Source organism: Urocitellus parryii, chromosome 15, assembly GCF_045843805.1.
Source record: "Urocitellus parryii isolate mUroPar1 chromosome 15, mUroPar1.hap1, whole genome shotgun sequence".
NCBI classification, from domain to species: Eukaryota; Metazoa; Chordata; class Mammalia; order Rodentia; family Sciuridae; genus Urocitellus; species Urocitellus parryii.
The window spans coordinates 33,610,501-33,631,325 of record NC_135545.1 but is presented as its reverse complement, the minus strand read 5'-3'; the positions used below and the strand labels follow the sequence as shown (position 1 = coordinate 33,631,325).

The 20,825-nt window shown below is 56.3% G+C and overlaps 1 protein-coding gene across 2 annotated transcripts; it reads right to left on the bottom strand.

Annotated features, from left to right (window-relative positions):
- Positions 1-5,997: 5,997 nt before the first annotated feature.
- Ccl17 (C-C motif chemokine ligand 17) lies at positions 5,998-19,905 on the bottom strand. Of its 2 annotated transcripts, none has more exons than XM_026395721.2 (5): positions 19,699-19,905; positions 7,824-8,059; positions 7,286-7,386; positions 6,663-6,780; positions 5,998-6,275 (listed from the first exon to the last, which is right to left on the bottom strand). In XM_026395721.2, coding segments are annotated over exons 2-5 (342 nt in total). In that variant the 5' UTR covers positions 7,826-8,059; positions 19,699-19,905; the 3' UTR covers positions 5,998-6,154. The 2 variants fall into 2 exon arrangements, with proteins under 2 accessions (XP_026251506.1, XP_026251508.1); XM_026395723.2 differs by having other exon boundaries at positions 7,824-7,994.
- Between the last annotated feature and the right edge of the window lie 920 nt (positions 19,906-20,825).

The window sequence follows — 20,825 nt, the reverse complement described above, 5'->3', positions numbered from 1 at the left end:
GCAGGGACCCCAACATACATCATAGCATCTCTTAGCAAATCATCACACACCGCGGGAAAATCAAATAACAACTCTAAAACATGATTAGCACATTCACTGGCGGGAACAAGTTGGGTAGGGGTGATTGGTTACTACAAGAGGGGGATTCATTTGAACTGATTGGTTTAAGCCAAGAGGGGTGTTCATGCTGAACTACATGGTTTCCCAACACCATAAACTACTGGGAGGATCATCTGGCATCCCTGTCTCATGCTGATTGGTGGCTGCTATGGGTCCCCACCTAGCCTGACTGAGTCAGGGACACTTGGTGCAGCAGATCTCTCCTGTTATTTGTAGATAAACAACTTAGCAGGGTGGGAATGTGTCTAGGAGTGCTCTGTGGGTCTTTCCAAGGACAAAGATCATGTCCCTTCCTTGGACAGGCTTTGCTCTGAGGTAGAGGCTGGTTTTTGTGTGTTATATTTATAGAAAACTTAATTTAAAAAAAAATAGGAAAACATAAAACTCAGTTTTAAGGAAAATGTCCATGAGCTAAAACAAAGTCCCGTGCCTCCCAACATGAACCTACAGGGACTATTTGGTGCAGTTATAATCCCATTGAGTATTTAAGAAGTGGAGCCAGCACAGAATCCATGTAAAGATACCACATGATCATGGTAATAATGACAACAGTCCCCAAGGGAGGGGCTGGGGTGTCACTCAGCCTTAGATAGTAGAGCACTTGCTGAGCATGTGCCAGGCCCAGATTCCATCCCCAGCACCGCCAAACCAAAATAAATAAATAAAAGGAAAACCAAGAGAGAATGTCACCACACAAAAGCAAATGAATACTATGACCAAAAAAAAAAAAAAACTTTAAAAGAAATATATATACATTTTTTTGGTACCAGAGATTGAACCCAGGGGTGCTTAACCACTGAGCCCCAATACCTTTATTTGGTGCTTAGGATTGAACCCAGTTCCTTACACGTGCTAGGCAAGCACTCTACCACTGATAAATATAAATATAAAACCCATTTTATATTTAGAGACAAGATTTCACAGAGTTGCTCAGGCCTCCCTAAATTGCTGAGGCTGGCTCTGAACTCGAGATCCTCCTGCTTCAGCCTCCCGGGCTTCTGGGATTTCAGGCGTGCACCACCACACCCAGCAAGACCAAGTTTTGTAGACATTACACAAAGACATAAAACATGGTGGAGAGACACAAGAGCTCAAGGAAATGGCAAGACAGAAGGATGTGTGATGAGGATGAACCAGCAGATCTGAGTCAAGAAGTGAAAAAACATGAGTCCCAAACATGAGGCCAATGTTGGAAACATCGCCAGGGAAGAACGGGCAGTGCTGAGACAGGAAGACAGGAAGAGAAAATTCACCTAAATTACACGTAGGAATGCACCCCATGATACCCCATCAGCACACAGGATTTTTATGTGTCAATTAAAAAATAAATATTAAAAAGATTTGGAAATCATGAAAAATAAGAACTGAAGAAATAGAAAACAAAAAAGAAAATTAGCCAAAATGAAACGTAAATAAAGAGGGAAAATGATCAGTTGAGAAAATGACTAGACACTGAAGACAAAAAAAAAATAATGTATCAGAATAATTATTTAAAGACCATCTGAGAAAATTTTTCAGAAATAGGAGTTGCTGTATAGCTTGCAGGAAAAAGTGGCACAGGGTGTTTGTCCCCTGCTGAACATAACAGTTTTATTCCTGGGCTGGGGATGTGGCTCAAGCGGTAGCGCGCGCGCTCACCTGGCATGCGTGTGGCCCAGGTTCGATCTTCAGCACCACATACAAACAAAGATGTTGTGTCTGCCAAAAAATAAATATAAAAATATTAAAAAATTCTCTCTCTCTTAAAAAAAAAAAAAAAGGTTTTATTCCATGTCATTTATAGTGGCTGAGACCTGTGCGACCGAGGTTTGTGTGTGTCCCAAGAGTCTTCATTAATTCTCAAATCCCCTCCTCACTCAGAGGGTGGGATACTATTAATAAATGAGTGGAACAAAAGTTTTTTATGAGTCTATAATCTTCTGGTTTGTACCTTGTTGTCTTAGCCTCTTTGTCCCCAAAGACTTTGTTTTCATCCTTGGCTGTTTGGTCACAGTGACCGAGGAAGACCGGCTGCAGCGGGATGGGGCACAGCTCTCCTGGAGTCCTGCTGCCTCCAGGGACAGAAGCCCCTCTCAGCCCTTAGTGACCTCAGTACAGCCTTCCGTGCTCACAGTGCCCAATGCCCGTGGCCACCCACCACCCGGCACCAGCCTTGACCTCTGCAGGACTGTGATGGCCTGAAACCTCACTGGGCTTCTGCTGGGCTCCTGAGACCCCAGAAGCCCCTCTTCTCTTCCTCCCTCCCCTCCTGCCTACCCCCTCCTCTTTTTTCCCTCTAGGATTCCTTAAACTTATTTTTTCTTTTAAATGATGAAAAGTTTCAATGCCAGAGAAATGCAGATACAAACGACACTGGATTTGCTGTTTGGATCCAGATCTCTCTTTAGACACAAGTGTGTAGCTGGGGCTCCTCCATCCCGGGCCTTCCGTTGTCTGCTCCCCGAGAAGAGCTCTGAATGCAGAAGCCAACGGGTGTCACGTCCAAGCCTCTTTTACACCTCGACCTGTAAGAGCTTCTGTTGAATGTGTCCTTGTTTAAAGTTGAAATTCACAGAAAACTAATCATTTAAAACGAACAATTCAGTGGCATTCAGCTCGTTCACAATGTTGTGCAAACAATACTTCTGTCTAGTTCCCCATGTTTTCATCTCCAAAAGTAAACCCCGTGCCCACTACCAGATGCGTCCACCTGGCGGCTTCTCAGGGCCCAGGCCCCTTTGTTTGGCTGAGTGTTCCATCCTGGTACCACTGCTGCGGCTTTGGAGGAGGGTGTGGCGGGGGGACTGCAGGGTTCCCAAGGCGGTGGTCCCCTAAGTGTAACGTGAGAGGCACAAGAGCAGCCGTCTGGGCACTGATTCCCTTTGATGGCACATCCTTAAACAGGCCAGGAAGGTCCAAGTTCATTGTCGCAGGCAGGGAGGCCAATGTGGGAAGGTCAGAGCAGGGTAGGGACTGGAAACAGGGCCCTGACCCCTTGTGTTAAAGTGAGTCTGTGGGATGTTGATCTATGAGGGAATTGGGTGTCGATACAAGGCCAACACGGGAAGAAGAATTGATTACGTACATTTTCCAAGAGAAGAGGGCATGTGTCACCACGCAGGGCCACACGGGGACACACTGAGTCTGGCCAGGAGGCCACAGGAGCCAGAGGAAGGCCTGGGCCGCTGCCTGTGTGGGGTCTCCAGGGGGAAGGCAAGGCAGGGCGGGAAGGAGCTTAGGACTGGGGGCGTGAGTGGTTCCAGAGGGCCCTGGGCCATGGCTATCCCTAGCCTGGGGGACTTAGAGATAAGAAACTTTGATAAAGGAGATGTTGGGGGTCTGGAGTCAGGATTGGTTGGAGGGCTTATGATTTATTTATTTATTTGAGGCATACCCTGCTATGTTGGCCAGACTGGCCTTGAACCTCCAGGCTCAAGTGATCATCTTGATTTAGCCCCCGCAGTAGCTGGAACTGCACCCGGCTATAATTTTGGATACCCATGAAAGCTGTCAGTATAAACCGCCTTAGCCATCCATGTGACCTTGGATGGACTAATGCCAAGTAGGCAAATGATTCCAAGAAAACACACCCCTGCCCAGGGCTCTGGGCTCTGCTCTAGGCTCTTCTGAAGTCAGTGGCCCAATAAGACCTGGAAACCTTATCCCCCTCTTCCTCTCCATCCAGCTAACCCCAGGCGGTGCATTTGGTGGTTTCCTTTCTTCTGCTCCCTCGGGAGAAAAGCCGGCCAACTACTGACCTCTGGCACCCAGGCCTTGTGCTGCTGCAATCAGAAGTCCCCCTGGGGACAGCCCTGAGGCAGGAGCCTGGACCTCACACAGACAGCAACCTCCCAACTTTATTGTGGGGCTGGAGCGCCCTCTGTGGGGGCACTAGGGAACAACACATTTTAATTTCCACTGCTTACTCAGTGGGACCTTTCAAACCAAGTAGTTAGGGCTCTGGGAGAAATTTCTCTTTCCCCACTAATGCCCTTCGTGGAATTCACCCAGGTGCTGTTGATGAAAATGTATAAATCAAACGTCCACTGTGCACAGAGTACCCCTCCCACTTACAAACAAGTCACGTACTGACCCAAATACCTGCTGCAATGAGCTTATTGGGTGAACCCAATTCCCAAGCTGCTAAGGTGATGGGCAGCATGTGGCCAAGATCAGACAGATCAAACAAGGGGGCTGGAAGAGTGGGAGGGGCAGAGGCAACCAAGGAGACCAGGGAGGGCTTCCTGGAGAAGGTGGCATCTGCACTGAGCTCTGAAGGGGAGCTGGATTTCAGAAGGAGAGGGACGGTGCCTTCCTCACTGTTCCTCAGTCCCTGCCTGTCCCTCCCTTCTGCTCACCAACCACGGGAGTCACCAAGTCCCAGTTCCTCAAAATGTCTCAGAGGAACAAGGTAGCGTCTTACCCCACCCACCTTATGCCCTAGACTGCTACTGAGCACTTGGGATTGGAACCCTGCACTTTGCTGCCTGTCCTGGCTCCACCTCTTCCCTGCCCAGTGGCCTTGAAGCAACGCCTTGCTCACTCACTTTCAAGGGTACCCCCCCCCCAGCCTCCAGCAGCTCTCTGAGTTCACCTTGAGGGGTTGAGAATCTTGATTCTTTTGAGAAAAGTTTGCAATGCTGATTTAGGGGATCCTCTTTGCCTCCCCTCTTTTTTAGATTATTCCCCCATTCCGTGGCCACAAGGGGGCAGCATGGAGCAAAACACACACACACACACACACACACACACACACACAGAGAAAGGAAAAAAAACCTCCTGATAGCAGCCGGGCCAAACATCTCCTGTCCTAGGGAGAGGAATACTCAATGCTTCTGCCCCTGCACGAGGTCCCAGACAGAGAAGCTGGATGAGTGGTAGACCTGGAATGTAGAGACTCTAGCTCTTTTCCTTCCTACCCACGGTGTCCCAGTCTTGAGCTGGGCCTGGGCAGAGGGGCCTGGGGGTGGGGTGACCAGAGGCACCTGCGCCCATCTCATCCTTAAGAATACACGTGGGTTTCCAGAGTGGCTCCTGCTCCTGCTGTCATGCAGGAGTTGAGACTGACAGGCACACAGGGGCATCACTGGGAGAGCAACCCTGCACCAGGGGCGGCGCCACAGCAGCCTCTAGGAGCTGGAGGGGATCCAGCGGGCGTGAGGTTGAGGCAGCGGCTCTGCTCGGGCTGGGCTGCGCTGACTGGGGTGGAGGTGGGGTCCGCTGGAGTCGGGAGGAACTGTGGGTCCCTGGGCCAGCCTGCCTGGGGATGGAGGGGGGGTGGTGAAGTGGAGCAGGAGGGGCTGGGGCTGCAGTTTGAGCGGGGAGGGCAGGCAGGGCGCTGGTCGTGCGGATCTCCCAGGGCCCGCGGGTGCAGTGGGCGCCGGGGGCTGAGCCGTGGGGGCGACGGGGCCAGAGCTGCCGGAACTGGCCTCCCCGCGCCCCCCCCCCCCCGCGCCAGGGAGCTCCGGCACTTGCAGAAGAACCCCGTGTGGAAGGAGAAGCCCCAGCTCAGCGCCGCGTGTGGCCAGACAGCGGCCGGCTAGAGGGGGCGACTGGGAGACTCGGGGGCACAGAAGATGGGAAAGAACCCCCCCCCCCAGCCTGCCCAGGACCCCCACCTGCCGGCACATACAGCAGGCAAGAGGGACAGCCTGGGGCTGGGGCTGTCCTCCCGGCCACCGGCGCCCCGCCCACACCTGCCGCCCCGCCCTCCCAGGTCCTCCCCTCGCCTCTGCTTGGTCCGCAGCGGCCACGCCCCCGTCGCCTCCGTTTCCCTTTGTGACCAGGGCAGGCCAGGGCCCGAGGTCCTCTGAGGACCCTCGGCCAGTGAAGGCAGGAGTGGAAGGGTGGGCTGTGCGGTGGGGACAGAAGACACTGACCCAGGCTGGGGAGGAGACTTTATTCAGGGCTTTCAGGCCCGCGGCTTCAGTCCAGCTAAGGAGCCAGGGTCCTCTGGCTCCTCCCCTTTGTCCTCGTGAGGCCTCCACGGGCCCGGGGGCTCCGGGTTGGGGTGATGAACTTCCACACTGGAAGTCTCCAAATGGTCCGGAGGAAATCAGGGCTTCTGGGTGATGGGGCCAGGTGACTTCACAAGTCTCTGCAAGAGTCTAACTGCCTTCTTCACGTGCCTGTCCTTGGGGTCCGAACAGATGGACTTGCCCTGGGTGGTGACAAGCCTGCAGGGAGGGGGAGCCACAGGCTCAGTGGTCTCCACACTCTCAGGACCCCACCTCGGTCACAGCCCTCCCGGGGAGCCAGGGCTGCAGGACCTGGCGTCCACCCCTCAGACCACCTGTGCCCAGACCCCCTAGAGCCTGGGAAGCAGAGGAAGGGCCTGGGGCTCAGCTGTCCCCACCAGCTCAGGATCAGGACAGGGAAGGACAGCATGGGCACTGACTGGCCCCTCAGACAGGTTGTGCAGCTGCCCCTGGGGCAGGCTGCTGGTCGAGGGGAGGAAGGGCCGCCCTCTCCTCCCTGCTCCCTGGCCATCCCCGGAGCGCCAGCAGCCAGCCACCTGCTCCCATGCACAGTCCCAGGAGCTGCAGTGGGCAGAGGGGACTTACACAATGGCATCCTTGGGACACTCAGCTGAGGTTCTGTACCAGGTCACCAGCTTTCTGATGGGAATGGCCCCCTTGAAGAACTCCATGCAGCACTCCCGGCCCACGTTGGTGGCTCGAGCTAGGGAGACAGCAGGAGCCAGGGTGACCCCAGGGTCTGGCAGGGGGTCTGCACATGGTGACTGTATACGTGTCCCCGTGCCTCTGTCTGGGTTAGGTCCATGTTCATGCGTCGGGGGCGCCTTGTCCCTAATGTGTGTGCACCTGTGAGGCCTCGTGTGCCGTGGGGGGTCTGGTATATGTGTGTGTCTCTTTATCTGTGTGTATCTCTGTGTGCACCTGTGTGTGTCTCTACCTAGCGACCTTTATTTCAGCTTTCCCAACTGAATATTTTATAGTTTACAAGATATCATTATTATAAAAATATTTTACATCTTCTCGTGTACTTGGAAACAATTCTGCTGTCTCTGTGCTGTTTCCCTTATTGTATATGAAACCCACTAATAAAGCAGACAGCTTAGAGGATGATCTTCTCTGCACTGTAACGCACAGCTGGGGCCGGGGCCTCCTGGCCACTGCAGCTGAGATGCCTGCCCCTTCCCAGGCCACCTGTGCCCTGCTCTCACCTGCACGGATGCTCTGCAGAGAAGCCCCGAGGAGGAGGGCGGCCAGCAGCAGGGTCTTCAGGGGCGACATGGTGCCAGGAGCCCAGGAGAAGGTCTGGTGCCTGTCTTAGGGGAGATTGGGTGAGAGCCAAGCATGAAGTGACCTATTTAACCTCTTTGGGGGTCTTGCCCCGCCTCCTGCCGCCTGCCTCCACATCCTTCCTAGACCAGGGTAATTCAAAGAATTGGAGATGATTCAGTAGAAGTCCAGTCTTGGAATGTTTGTGGCTTTCCAGAGAATGGACATTCAAATGGGGACAGAGGTGGGGTACATGTGTCCGGGGGCTAGAGCAGTGACATACTTCTCCTTTCAAAGAGGACATTTCTTGGTTCCTCTATCAACAGAGCCGAGAGGCTGGGCTTGCTCCTGCCCCGTCTGCACGGGTGGTGTTAGATGGGCTCTCTAGAGGAACAGCCACAGGATCCATCGACATAGAGATACATCTGTATGTATATACGCACACACACACACACTCAGAAGAGAACAAAAAGAGCTTACATGGCCAGCAGCTGGACAGTCCACAATTGCTGCCCACAGGCTGGAGAGCTGGAGGGAGCAGCAGCTGCTCAGTCGAAAGAGCTGGAGCCTCAGAACCAGGGAGACCAAGGATGCAGCCCGACTCCAGGACAGAAGGCCTGGAAATTCCCTGGGGGGGTCGCTGGTCAGAGTCTGCTTTGGAAGGTGAGCGAACTGGAGACTGCAGTCCTCAGGTGACCGCAGCAGCCACCAAGCACCTGCTCAAGAAGAACGTAGCTTCCGTCTGCACCTGCTTCCTAGTTCTTCTAACATTTGTTCCTTCAAGGTCCCAACCTGTTGGTCGGTGCTGCCCACACTTAGGGCACTTAGTCTGTCCCTCAGTTTGCTGTCCCACATGCCAATCATTCCTAGAAACACACTCACCAACACGTCTAGAAGCCTCCTAAACTTAGGCCTCTCTTTCTCTCTCTCTCACCAAGGATTGAACCCAGGGGCATTTGACCACTGAACTACATCCCGAGCCCTTTTTTATATTTTATTTAGAGATGGGGTCTCGCTAGTTTGCTTAAGGCCTCACTAAGTGGCTGAGGTTGACTTCAAACTCATGATCCTCCTGCCTCAGCCTCCCAAACCACTGGTCTTAGTTATCTCTTCATCCAATCAAGTTGACAAAGATTAACCATCACAAGTCCAACCCTTGTCAACTTGACACCCAAACATCTTTACATCACATCTAATCGCCAAATAAAAACAACAGCAAGGCCATAATTCCACCCAAAATGATATAACTTTTCTTCATACAACTAAAAATACATTAGTTCCTTCCCCAGAACAGGAGGGGAAAATTTTTTTTTCTTGACTAATGCAAGCTTTTCTGACACCCCACAACTTAAATACTCTATAATGTAGATGTACTATCATTTTGAGTACTGAAGTTAAGTCAACCAATATTACATTACATGATGAAGGAATAAAAGGGGACGGTCACATGTCTACTGAATGCGTGTGGACACGTGCACAAACACTCTTAACAGAGTGGGAAAGAAATACGCATGACCATTACGGCCCTTGCTTCTGTGACGGGCGGCGTGGCTGTAGTTGGTATTTATCATTATCTTCCACCACCCACTCTGTATTTCCTGGGCCTTCGGCAAGCACCTCAGCAGGTCTGGCTTCTCTACCTGGAGGTGTGACCCACGCCTTCATTCCTGGAGGTTCCCTGCCTCAGTCATCCTGCCTGCAGAGGGTGGCTGTGGTTTCCCACTGACCTTGGTAAAGGACATGGTAAGAACAGGGGACCCAGGGATCTCCTGTGCCCCAGGAGCACCCCTCCTGGCCTCCGCTGTGGTAGTAGTCCATCTCCCCTTGGTCATTTGGATCAGTCCCCTGCACCCCCGCCAGCACCACAACTCCTTTCTTAGCCTGTTGACTCTGAGGCATGAGGAGCCCAAAGTGGCCAGGGGAAGTCTGACTCTCCGTTTAATGACGTCCTGTTGTGCCTCCTGGGAGAAGCATTCCTCCTTCTGGACCTGAGGCTTCTAGGCCAGCAGAGCATACTGTTGCGGGGACAGTAAGCAAATGCTATGGGTCCCTAGGGATAGAGGGGAGTGGTCCCATTCCCATCGCCATCCCTTGATTTCTGGACCCGTGATCCTAGCCACGGGACGAGACGGGACCCTGTAGCAGACGCTGATGCAGAGTATACACAGCCTTCAGGAGAACCTGGTTCCAGCCCTGCAGGGCACTGCCACCTGGCTGGCACTGTAACTTCATCTTCAAAGGCCAGTCCAGGGGGCTGGAGTTGTGGCTCAGTGATAGAGCGATTGCCTAGCTATGTGTGAGGCACTGCGTTCGATTCTCAGCGCTACGTACAAATAAATAACATAAACGTCCATCAATAACTAAAAAAAAAAAAAAAAGATTAAAAAAGAAGGCCATTCTATCAAATCAGTTGCTTTTTATAGCCCAAATCTAATGGGGTCTCTGGGTCTGCAAGCTGCCTTGTTTGCGTACAGTGAATGGATCTTACAGTAGTGTCATCTTCTGTCTTCAGGCAGACGGAGCAGGGGTTAGATGTGGGTTTCCCTTGCACCAGAACAGGTGGGGCTCGAGTATTCAGCCTTGAGTGGGGTGGAGTGTTCAGACTTGATGCAAACAGGTGATAAAAGACCAGACTGAGGGGGGTTTGAGTGCGTGGGTTATCCTGCACCTAACATTCATTCAGCCTGCCCTGCTGACAACTTAGTTCAGCCTGCCCTGCACCTAACAATGGGGACATGGGAAGACCCGTGAATGCCCTGAGCAGGAGCCATGGCCTCACTTCTTGGGCTGAGAAGTGAGTTCCTTGGTCAGGAGCAACGCTGGGTGGGATACCAGGACAGTGGATGAGGCGTTCTGGAAGTCCTGGATGGTGGCTTGGGCGGAAGCACTACGTGCAGGGAAGGCAAATTCATACCCAGAATGAGCGTCCGTCCCAGTAAGGACAGACCACTGCCCCTTCCATGATGGAAGTGGTCCAACACAGTCAACCTGCCACCGGGTTGCTGGCTGACCTCCCCAGGGAATGATGCCCCATCAGGGACCGAGGGTCAGCCTCTGCTGCAGGCAAGCTGGGCACTCAGCAGGGGCTGTAGCCAGGTCAGCCTTGGTGAGCGGAAGCCCATGCTGCTGAGCCCAGGCATAACCACCGTCCCTGCCACCGCGACCGCTTTGTTCATGAGCCCATTGGGCCATGTCAGGGGTGGCCAGGGAAGAGGATGACTGCTATCCTCAGACCCGCCATCCTAACCACTTGATTATTAAAGTCCTTCTCTGCTGAGGTCACCTTATGGTGAGTATTCACATGGGACACAAGTATCTTCACATCCTTGGTCCGTTCATAAAGTTCTAAGCACACACCTCTTCCCCAAATGTCATCCATTTTCCAATCATGACCTTTCCAGGTCCCTGACCAGTATCCAAACTGCAGCCCTTGAATCAGTACACAGTTGACATCTGATCCTCTTTCCTTCCAAGCAAAATGTACAACCAGGTTCACTGTGCAAAACTGCCCATTGTGAAGATTTCCCTCCACGACTGTCCTTCAGGGTCGTCCCAGAAAAGGACAGTAGTGCTGCAGCTGTCCACTTCCAGGGGGTGCCTGTCTGGGAACCAGACCTAGCCTTCTCTTCCTTTATCAACTGGTCATAAGGGACACCCCAGGAGGCCACAGGTGCATGCTGGGGGACAGAGGCATTGTAGCAGGGGTAGGACCATGGGCACTGGGCCACGTGGTGCAGCCTGTTCATGCCTTTGGGACCCACCGGGGCCTGATCCTGTATGTACCTGTTACATACATGGTTTGGATGTGAGGTGTCATCCTAAAGCTCGTGTGTGAAACAAGGTGAGAACACTCAGAGGTGAGATGATTGGGTTTTGAGCTTTAGCCCCATCAGTGACTCAGTAACTGAGTGGTGACTGGAGGAGATGGGCGGTGGCAGGAGGAGGTGGCATTGGGGGTGGCTCTGGGGTATCTATTTTGGATCTGGAGAGTGGAGTCTCTCTTTCTGCTCTCTGATCATCACGTGAGCTGCTTCCCCCCAACACACACACACTCTTCAGCCTTGGTGTCCTGTCTCACCTCAAGCCCCGGGGGACGGAGCCGGCTGTCTATGGACTGAGACCTCTGAAACTGTGAGCCCCTAAATGAACCTTTCCTCCTCCAAAATTGTTCTTGTCCCAGGAGTAAAAAAGCTAAGACCGTACCCCTTCCACTGGGTGATGGACTGCTGCCCTGCACGTCCAACTTCATGGCTTGGTGGGTCCGATCACCCTGGTTCATGATGGGCAGCTCAGGTCCCATAGTAACCTGGTGGCCCATGGTCAGGTGCTCAGTTTCCTCTAAGGCTCAGTTTCAGGTCAAGGGCAGTTTCTCAAAGGGAGAGTAGTTGTCTGCAGATGATGGCAGGACCTTGCTCCCAAATCCCAACGATCTCTGTGATTCACCTACGGGGGCTTGCAAAAGGCTCCACACAGTGTCCCTGTCTGCCACGGCACCTCCAGCACAATTGGGTCTGCGGGTTATATGGCCCAAGGGGCAGAGCAGTCTCCATGGCAGCCTGGGCCTGTTGCAGAACCCCCTCCTGCTCTGGCCACACTGGAAACAAGCAGCTTTTGGAATCGCCCAGTAGAGGGGCCAAAGTCACCCACCCAAGTGAGGACCATGCTGCCTCCAAAGTCCAAATAGGCCCACTAGGGGCCCTGCTTCCTCGTGACTGCAGGAGGGGCCAGATGCTGCAACTCTGCCTTAGGAGGGGGGTCGCACAGGCCCACACACAGGCCTCCTAAAAACCTTACTGAGGTTGAAGACCCTTGAATTCTAGTGGGATTTATTTCCCATCCTCTGAAAAATGCTTCACTAGCAAGTCCAGAGTGGTGGCTACCTTTTGCTCAGTAGGTCCAACCCATACACATCATCCACATAAAGGACCCACATGATACCTCATGGAAGAGAATGGTGATCAAGATCTCTGTGAACTACCAGGTGTGGTAGTGCACACCTGTAATCCCAGCAGCTCAGGAGGCTGAGGCAGGAGGGTCACAAGTTCAAAGCCAGCCTCAGCAAAAGTGAGGTGCTAAGCAACTCAGTGAGTCCCTGTCTCAAAATAGGGTTGGGTATGTGGCTCAGTGGCCAAGTTCAATCCCTGGTACCCCCCGCCTCCCCCCAAAAAGAGATATCTAAGAAATAAGCTGTGACCACGGCTGGAGAGCTGGCATACCCCTGAGGAAGGACCCTGCAGGTATATTCTGGCCTTGACAGACAGCTGAAAGCAAATTGCTTCCAGTGGTCCTTAGGCACAGGGGTGGAGAATAAAGCACTCGCCAGATCTGCAGGTGCATACCAGGTACGAGGAGATAGATTCATCTGCTCAAGCAAAGAAACCACATCTTGTACAGCAGCAGCAATTGGAGACACGCCATTCTCCAAGACCCAGCTGTCTCCTGCACAGACAAATAGGAGAGCTGAATGGGGATGTGGTGGGATCACCACCCCTGCCCTCAATGGTGGCACTAATCTGCAACCTGCCAGGGATGCGGTTCTGCTTTCTGCTTTTGATTCACTATTTTCCCAGGTATCGGCAACTCCAGAGACTTCCATTTGGTCTTTTCCACCATAATAGCCCTCACTTGGTTTAACCTAGGTCAGGGTTTGCCAGGTGCTAAGGGTATCTATCCCGAATGGGGGAAGTCACCACAGGATGAATTTGGGACCTTGACCAAATCTCCATTGATCACCCAAACCCCAAGACCCCCTACCTTTACTGGAGGGCCACCACCATATTCTGGGTCTCCCAGAATTAACAGCCATTCAGAGCCTGAGCCTAATAGTCCCTGAAGGGTCTGATCACCGCCTTTTCCCCAATGCACAGAAACGATCCTAGAAATGCCCTCCCTGACGTACCCAGAAGCCTCTTCATCTTAGCCACTCTTAATCCAGGCAAGTGGGCGATTCCTTCATGCCCAGTGCGAGGCCAAGAGGGCGGGCTCCTTCCCTGGGCCAGGGAAGCACTTCAGTGCAAGGAGAGGTCCTCAGGCTGCACGCACAGGGCCCTGGTGCCACCCTGCCGGAAGCCACGCTCCATCTGACTCTGAGAGAGGCCTGAGACCCAAAGGCCCGGAGTGACTTTGTCCTCCCCCAGGCTGGGCCCTGAGCACAGAAGACCTGGGTCCGGCTGGGCTTTAGTCACCATTCAGGCCACACATGTGCTTTGGGGATGGGGGATACCCTCCAATGGGGTGGAATGCAGGGTGCTGGAACGCTACTCGCCCGAAGCAAAGCTGCCCCCTGCCCGCATCTGCCCTGGACACCTGGTCAGGGTCCAGCCAGTGCAGGCCCTGGCATTTCCAGGACCCCCAGGCAGAGCTCTTGGGGCACAGCCTGGGCCACAGCATTACTGCAGCCAGTCGGTCCCCTGTCCACCAGGGCAACCAAGGCCAGGCCTCCTCAGCACCCCACAGAGCACGCCAGGAGGCTGGACCTGGGGCAGTTCCTGGGGAGGGGATGTACCTGCCCATGGCAGAACCTCCTGGGGCAGCGTCCCCTGCTGCAGCCTTGCAGTGTGACCCCTGGCAGCTCAGAGGCCCGCTTGGGTCTCCATTTAATCACCCACAGGGGCAAGTAGACAATAGGTCCAGAAGACGGAGCCTCCCCTTGGCCAGCCGACACCGGCATTTCTCTGCTTCCCTTGGAGTCGCATCAGCTGCTGGGGACCCTAACTGTGCCCCCTCCCCAGGCCACAGCCCGGGGGGGTGTCCTGCCTACCCTACAGCCTGTCTTGGCTGGGTCCGCCCTCCCGTGCTGAGTGGGGGCAGCAGCGAGGGGCTTCCATTTGCACAGGAACAAGGGGGAGGGCAGGGAAGGGGGTGTTCTTGGGTGCACATGCCTGGTGCACTTCCCATGGGAGGGCCGGGGTGACATCCATGGCACGGGAGGAGCTCCCAATGGCTCCCCATCCTGTGGAGCGGGGAGAGGCGGGGAGGCTGGGGAAGGAGTGGGGGCCTGGGTCCCAGGAGGAGCACGAGGAAGCTGTCCCCGCTGGTCTACCCCTCAGGGGTGGCCGTGCCTCGTGGCTCACTATGCCCCCTGCCCAGTGACTTTTGTCCTGCTGCAGAGGTCACCAAACGCTGTCCTATGCCGGTAACAGCAAGTGACTCCGGTGGCATGACTAGCAGCAAAGCAGTCCGAGGCCCGCAGGGGAAACTCCCTGTGGCTTCTGTGTCCCCTTTGTCCTCCTGCACACTCAGGACTTTTCTGCAGAAGGACCCAAATTCCCCTGGCCTTCCAGGGAACAGTCATGGGCGCTGGAGCAGAAGGTTCTAGACTAGCTCTGGGCTGGTGCAGGCTGCCTGGCTGGGAGCCGAGCAGAGCAGCACACCCAGCCACCTGGGGCACCCTGGGGCTGCACATGGGACAGAGGGACCCCGTGCAGCCTCCGCCGTTGGGGGGTTCACCATGTGGGGGGAGTGCAAAGCCTGGCCCTTCCTGGGGACACGTCGGTGAGATAAGAGCCCCAGGGAACAGGGTGGGAAGTTGCTTGTGGCCCGCAGATCTTGGAGGGCTGCCTGGAGGAGGTGCTGGTGGGCTGGCCTGGTGGGTGGGATTCCTACCCGGGGGGAGGCCCCGCTTGGCAAAGGCAAGTAGGAGAGAAGGAGGGGTGAGATGGCTGGGCAGGGCCTCCCTGCCTTATGTGGACACAGCAAAGCCCAGGGACATTCTTTTTTATTTTTGGTGCTGGGGATGGAACCCAGGGCCTTATGCATGTGAGGCAAGCACTCTGCCAACTGAGCTATGTCCCCAGTCCCCAGGGACAGTCCTAAGGTGGTTTCCTTCCCAGGGATTAACCAGACTTATCTCTCCTCCATTCCCCAGGCCATGAAACGGACTCCAAGGGACCTTCCAGGTGGGATGCCCTGGAGTCTGCGCTGGGAGCAGGGCCTCGGGAGACCGTTACCATGCTGTGAGGTCTCTAGGATCTGGAGGTGCCGTTGGGGCAACTGTGGGGGGCTGCCAAGAGGAGGCCGAGGCATCGAGGCAGGGCTGTGAGGAGGGGCAGCCGAGAGGGCGCCCTGGAGATGGGGAGGGCGGGCGGGGCGAAGGCAGGGCGCAGGTCTGCCAGCAGCAGAGCGGGAGAGCGGGATCCGAATGGGAAGGTGGCCGTGGTGACTCAGTCCCCACTAGCTCTGGCTGAGCTCTGCCACCCTGCTGTCCCCACCCCAAGGTTGCTGTCTTCAGGGAGTCCCTGGGCGTGAGACCAGCTGGAGGGGATCCATGCCCCCCAGCTTAGGGCAGACTGGCCGCACCTGCAGGATTCGAGGCAGGAAGGGTCCCTGCTCCCACTCGGGGTCTCTACAGGCTTGGGAGCAAGGCCGCCTGGGGGTGGGGTGGAGTCAGTGGTGCTGTCAGTCCCAGGCTGGGGTCAGGTGGCTCATCACCCTCACGGGGCTAGACAGTCGAGGCAGGAGCGCCAGGGTGGGCCGTGCTTTCCCAGGTGGTGCCAGCCTCAGTGAGGCTCCAGCAGGGGCAGGGGCTGCCCAGGGCCCTGAGCATCCGGGTGAGGATCCAGCCACCTGCACCCGTGGCTCTGCCCTGTGAGGTGGGGGTGGGGGGCTTGGGTCCGTGGTTCTCATGTGGTTTCCACCTCTCATCCCCAAATATGGCCCCCTCCCAGAGCTGAAGCACTCCCCCATGACTCCAGGTCAGGCTTGGCTCTCAGGTCAGAAGCCTTTTAAGGGTCATTGCTGCCCTGGCTGTCACTGTCACTCGGAGCCCATATTCAACCAGCAAGCCTGGGCGCCACCCTGGATCCAACTCCCCCTGGCCATCCTCGGCCGCCCCTCCACCCTCTGTGGGCCACGCTAGGTCCCAGCTCCACGGTCCTTCCCAGAACAAAGCTGTCCCTTCTCCAAAGCCTCAGCGCCTCCCGTCACCCTCAGGATGGAGCCCAGCTTCCTGGGACTGTGACCCTCAGCTCACCTCCCACCCACCCCCTTTTCTTAGCTGTAGGTGGACACAGTGTCTTTCCTTTGCTTATTCATTTTTACGTGGAGCTGAGGACGGAGCCCAGGCCTCACGGTGCTAGGCGCCCCCACCGCCCCCAGCCCCGGCCGGGCCCCACTTGGTTCCTGATTCCCTGACACCCTCTTCCACTCCCCCTCCCACTTCCTGTCTCTCCTTCAGATCCCAGCCTGGACCCCCCACTTCCTTCCTTCAACCTCCACCCTCGTCTGTGTCCCCAGAGGTCACTGACTTCCCCTGTGCGGTGATGGCTGGCTTCCCCGGGTCTCCGCAGAGACTGGGACCCTGGAAACAAGAACCTCCATCCGCTGGGCTCCAACTCGTTCCTCCAGCGCTGAGCACCTGGTGGGGCTCCATAAGGTATGCTCAGGGAAAAGAGGAAGAGGCCGGTGGTTGGATGGGTGGGTGGGTGAATGAGTGATGGGGGTGTAAAAGAGTGGACGGACTCGTGGATGAATAGTGGACGGATGGATGAGGGAAAGGTGGTGTGTGCATGGATGTGGGTAGATGGAGGGGTGGGTGGAGGGGTGGGTGGGTGGGGTGGGTGGAGTATGGGTGGAGGGGCTGATGGCTGGTGATGGAGGGAAGATGCATGTGTAGATGTGTGGAAGATGGATGATCCTGCACATATTTAGTTCTCTCTCTCTCTCTCTCTCTCTCTCTCTCTCTCTCTCTCTCTCTATTTCTTTTTTTTTCCCTTTGATTCTAGGGTTGAACCCAGAGGGGCTTAACCACTGAGCCACATCCCCAGTCCTTTCTATTTTTTGAGACAAGGTCTTGCTGAGTTGCTTAAGGCCCTGCTGAGCTGCCCAGGCTGGCTGCCTTGGACTTGCGGTCCTCCTGCCTCAGCCTCCCAGGTCCCTGGGATCACAGACGTGCTCCAGTCTCCAGGGGCGGCTGTGCTCCCAGAGCCTCCTCATCCCAGAAGGGCCTCCTGCCGCAGCCACACCCCATCTGCTGGCTCTTCCTGTCTCCCCCCGGGACCCTCCCCTCCTGCTGACCCCAGGGTCCTCCTCTCTGGTGCAGACCTCTCCTTGACCCCACACTCCCCCACACCCTCCTCCTACTTCTCCACGGCGCGGCCTGCACTTCTCCCTCCCGTTTCCTCTCTGCCCACTTGTGAGTCCTCAGTGTCACGGCTTCTGCTCCTGCTGCTCAGGGAAGCCACCCTCTCTGGGCCTCTCAATCCCCCGTGGCCACTCTCACGAAGGACCGTGTGGGGCAGTGGTTACAGCAGATGCCCTGGAAGGCTCTTCGACTCGTTCCTGGTCGTGTAGCCAAGAACCCTCTCCCGGGCCCCGTTGCCTGTCTGTGAAATGGGCACCATGACGGACACTCCCTCGTGGCATAGCTGGGGGAATTCACTGAGGTCACCTGGAAAGTTCCTCGTCTCCAGCCTGGTTCTGTCAATGTCCTCGTCATCCCTGGGACCCTGTCCCTTCTCGACACTCCTCTTTGCTTGGACCTGATTGTTCCCGGGCATCTCTGGGGCTCGGCTTCTCATGAACGTGCCTGAGCTGGGCCGGGTCCTGAGCAGTGGCGTACTGTCCTTGTGACAGTCTTACAGATGAGGACACTGGTGACCAACCAGAATGGTTTGAAAACGAGTCCCAGGGCACAGCTGGGAAGGGGACAAGCAAGGTCAAGGTTCTGTGCTAGACTTTGATCTCGCCTCAAGCAGCCCCCTCTGGATGGACACTTCCTTAATCTCTGGCCCCAGCTCTAGCCATTGGCCAGCCGGACACACCCTGGTAAGGGCCGCTCCCCTGGCCCCTGCCCAGGCTCCCAGCCCTGCAGCTCTGGCTCCTGGACCAGGACAGGAGGGTGGAAACCTGCCCCCTCCTGGTTCACCAGCCCCAGGAGCAAGCTCCCTGGGGAATCAGCTGCCCTTCTCTTGAGGGACATCAGCCCCGCCCGCACCCAGCACCCACTCTGGAGTTTTGCCCTGACTCATTCTCACCTCCAGCCCCCACGTGGCCTCAGAGACCCTCTGCCTGCTCACCTCCTCCTCACCCCAGCAGCTCCACCCCCTCCCTCCCCACCCGTCTCTACAACTGACGGGTCTCCTCCTCTCTGGTCACTCCTGGCGCCCCCCACCTGGCAGGCTCAGACCTGGGGGGTCTTTCATCAGAGCCGGTTTGACCATGGAATGCCCTCCTCAAGAACCATCAATGGCTCCCTGCTCTTTTCCCCGTCCAGCTGAGACTCTTCAGGCCAATCTCACGCAGTGCCCTGGGTCTGGCCCATCGTCCCTCTGCACCCTCGTCTCACTGCCCCCCATTTGGCCTCTGTGAGCGAGAGTGTGTCCCTCTCTATGACTTAATTCGCCACTCCTCACACCCCTGGCCTCTTCTTTTCTGGATCATCGCCCGCTCCCTGAGCCAAAGTCTCTCCACATCCCATCTGTGACACCCCGTGACACTGCCTGGTTGGGGGCGGCCTGGTCTTGAACCTGGCTCTGTCTCATCAACAGGTGGTGAGTCTTGGTTTCCACTGCTGCAGAATGAGCATTTTGTCCTTCCACTGTAGGTTCCTTGGGAGGCTCTGTTGGCCTCCCGGCCTCTGAGCTATGTCTGGCATGTGGCCCTGTGTCTGATGACAAATGTCATCTCTATGCCATGACTCCCCAGGTTCTCTCCAAGCCCCAGACTAGTGTCACCAGCTGCCCACTCACGGTGCCAAATAGGCCTCTCCAAGCACCGCGTCCATCAGTGAGATCCCTGGCCCCCACGTCTCTCCACCCCCGTCCCCAGCCAGCCTCTTCCTTCCGGTTACTGGGGCCAGAAACCTGGGTGGCTCCAGATGCCTCTTCCTCTCACCGCCACTTCCCATCTGCCGGGGAGCTCCTGGAACAGCTTTCTAGATATACCCAGAAGCACCGCCTCTCCCCGGGTTCCTGCACCACCCTGCAGCCTCCCTCAGCCTCCCTCAGCCTCCCTCAGCCTCCTCAGCCTCCCTGCAGCCTCCCTCAGACTCCCTCAGCCTCCCTGAAGCCTCCCTGCAGCCTCCCTCAGACTCCCTCAGCCTCCCTGAAGCCTCCCTGCAGCCTCCCTACAGTCTCCCTGCCTCCACGCTCATCCTGCAGTCTGTCCTCAGCAGCAGGCAGAGTTGCTGTGGCTCCTGAACTCGGAGTGTCCCCGTGGCCCTGCATTCATTCAGGGGACAAGCCTGTACCCTCCCTAGCGTCCTCCTAGTGTCCCCCGCTCCCTCCCCACACTGGCCTCCTCCCTGGCCTCACAGGACGTTGGCATGCACTGCCCTCTCCGTCTAGAACCTTCTCCCCTGGCTCCTGCTCAGCTTCCTCCAGAGCCCCATTCAGACCTTTGTTTCAATGTCACTTACTGCCAGGTGGGTGTCACCGCCTGCCTCTCAGGTCTGCGGCTTGTGGCCTGTCTCCCACCTGTACCTCACCCTGTGGCCGCTGGGACCTAAGTCCCAAGGGACAGAGGGAAGCACGTCCCCAGGCCCACGGCAGGTCCTCAGTACTGGCATGTGATCTGAATGAAGGGTGGCTGGCTGGCGCTGTTCCCGGGCCTTCTCTCCAAGTCCCTCTCACACTAGTGGACGTGTCTCCTTGTCCCTCTGGTGCCTGGGCCCCAGGACTCTGGGCTCTCCTCGGGCACCACAAATCGATCCCTTTATTCACAGCTGGGCCCGGCTCTCTTTCCAAGGGACCCTTGCTCCAATTCTTTCAGAGGCAGGTCATTGGTTTCCTGATGGCCCTGGGACAGCTCAAGGTCACCACCGCAGCTGCCCCCCCCTCGGTGACAGAGGCCTTTGAGAAGCCAGAAGCCAGCTGTTCCTGGCCTGGCCGCCTGCCTCCTGGTGGCAGGGGCTTCCTCCTGCCGCTCTGTGCTCCCAAGAGACACTCGTTCAGCACCAGGGTCAGCGCCAGAAGCCCTTGGCCTGGGAAGGAGGACCACGGACCCCAGGAGGCCACTGCAGCTGGCCTCTGTAAGGCCCTGGGGGTCGTCCTGTCCAGCCCCTCACGCCAGGAAGCCAGCAGGGAGAGGGGTCGCCCCTCATCAGTGCCCGGAGACGGGACTCCTGGGTGGTCCCTGCTGGGTCGGCTCACCCCAGTGGGGCTGGGGCCAGGAAGCAAGAGCCCAGAAAGCCCTTTCTGGAGAGAAGCTGGTCCCAGAGCCGCTGGATCCAGGCCAGAACGGGCCCTGGCCCTCCTTCCACATGGCCGGTCCCCAGCCCGGCCGATGTCAGGGGCCCTGTGGCCCCTCCTGGGCGCAGCCAGTGCCCTCAACCCCTGGCGGCTGCTGCTGCTATTTTTAAATGAAACTAACACTATCTGATCCAGCTCCAGGAATAGCGTGGCGATTCTGTTGGAGACACACTGAGTCTACAGGTTTACCCCCGCAGCTGGCGCAGGGTGACGTGCTCCTTCTGTCCTCTCTGTGGGGCTCATTAAAGACATGCTTCCAGCAGTTGGTGACGGGTGAATGAGGAGAAGGGACCCG

What these genes read in the sequence shown, in the direction of transcription:
- Ccl17 (XM_026395721.2), bottom strand. An exon ending in TCTGCAGAGCATCCGTGCAG is followed by an intron (nt 6,781 to 7,285) that starts GTGAGAGCAGGG and finishes CTGTCTCCCTAG; the next exon opens with CTCGAGCCACCAACGTGGGC. An exon ending in TGTCCCAAGGATGCCATTGT is followed by an intron (nt 6,276 to 6,662) that starts GTAAGTCCCCTC and finishes CCCTCCCTGCAG; the next exon opens with GCTTGTCACCACCCAGGGCA.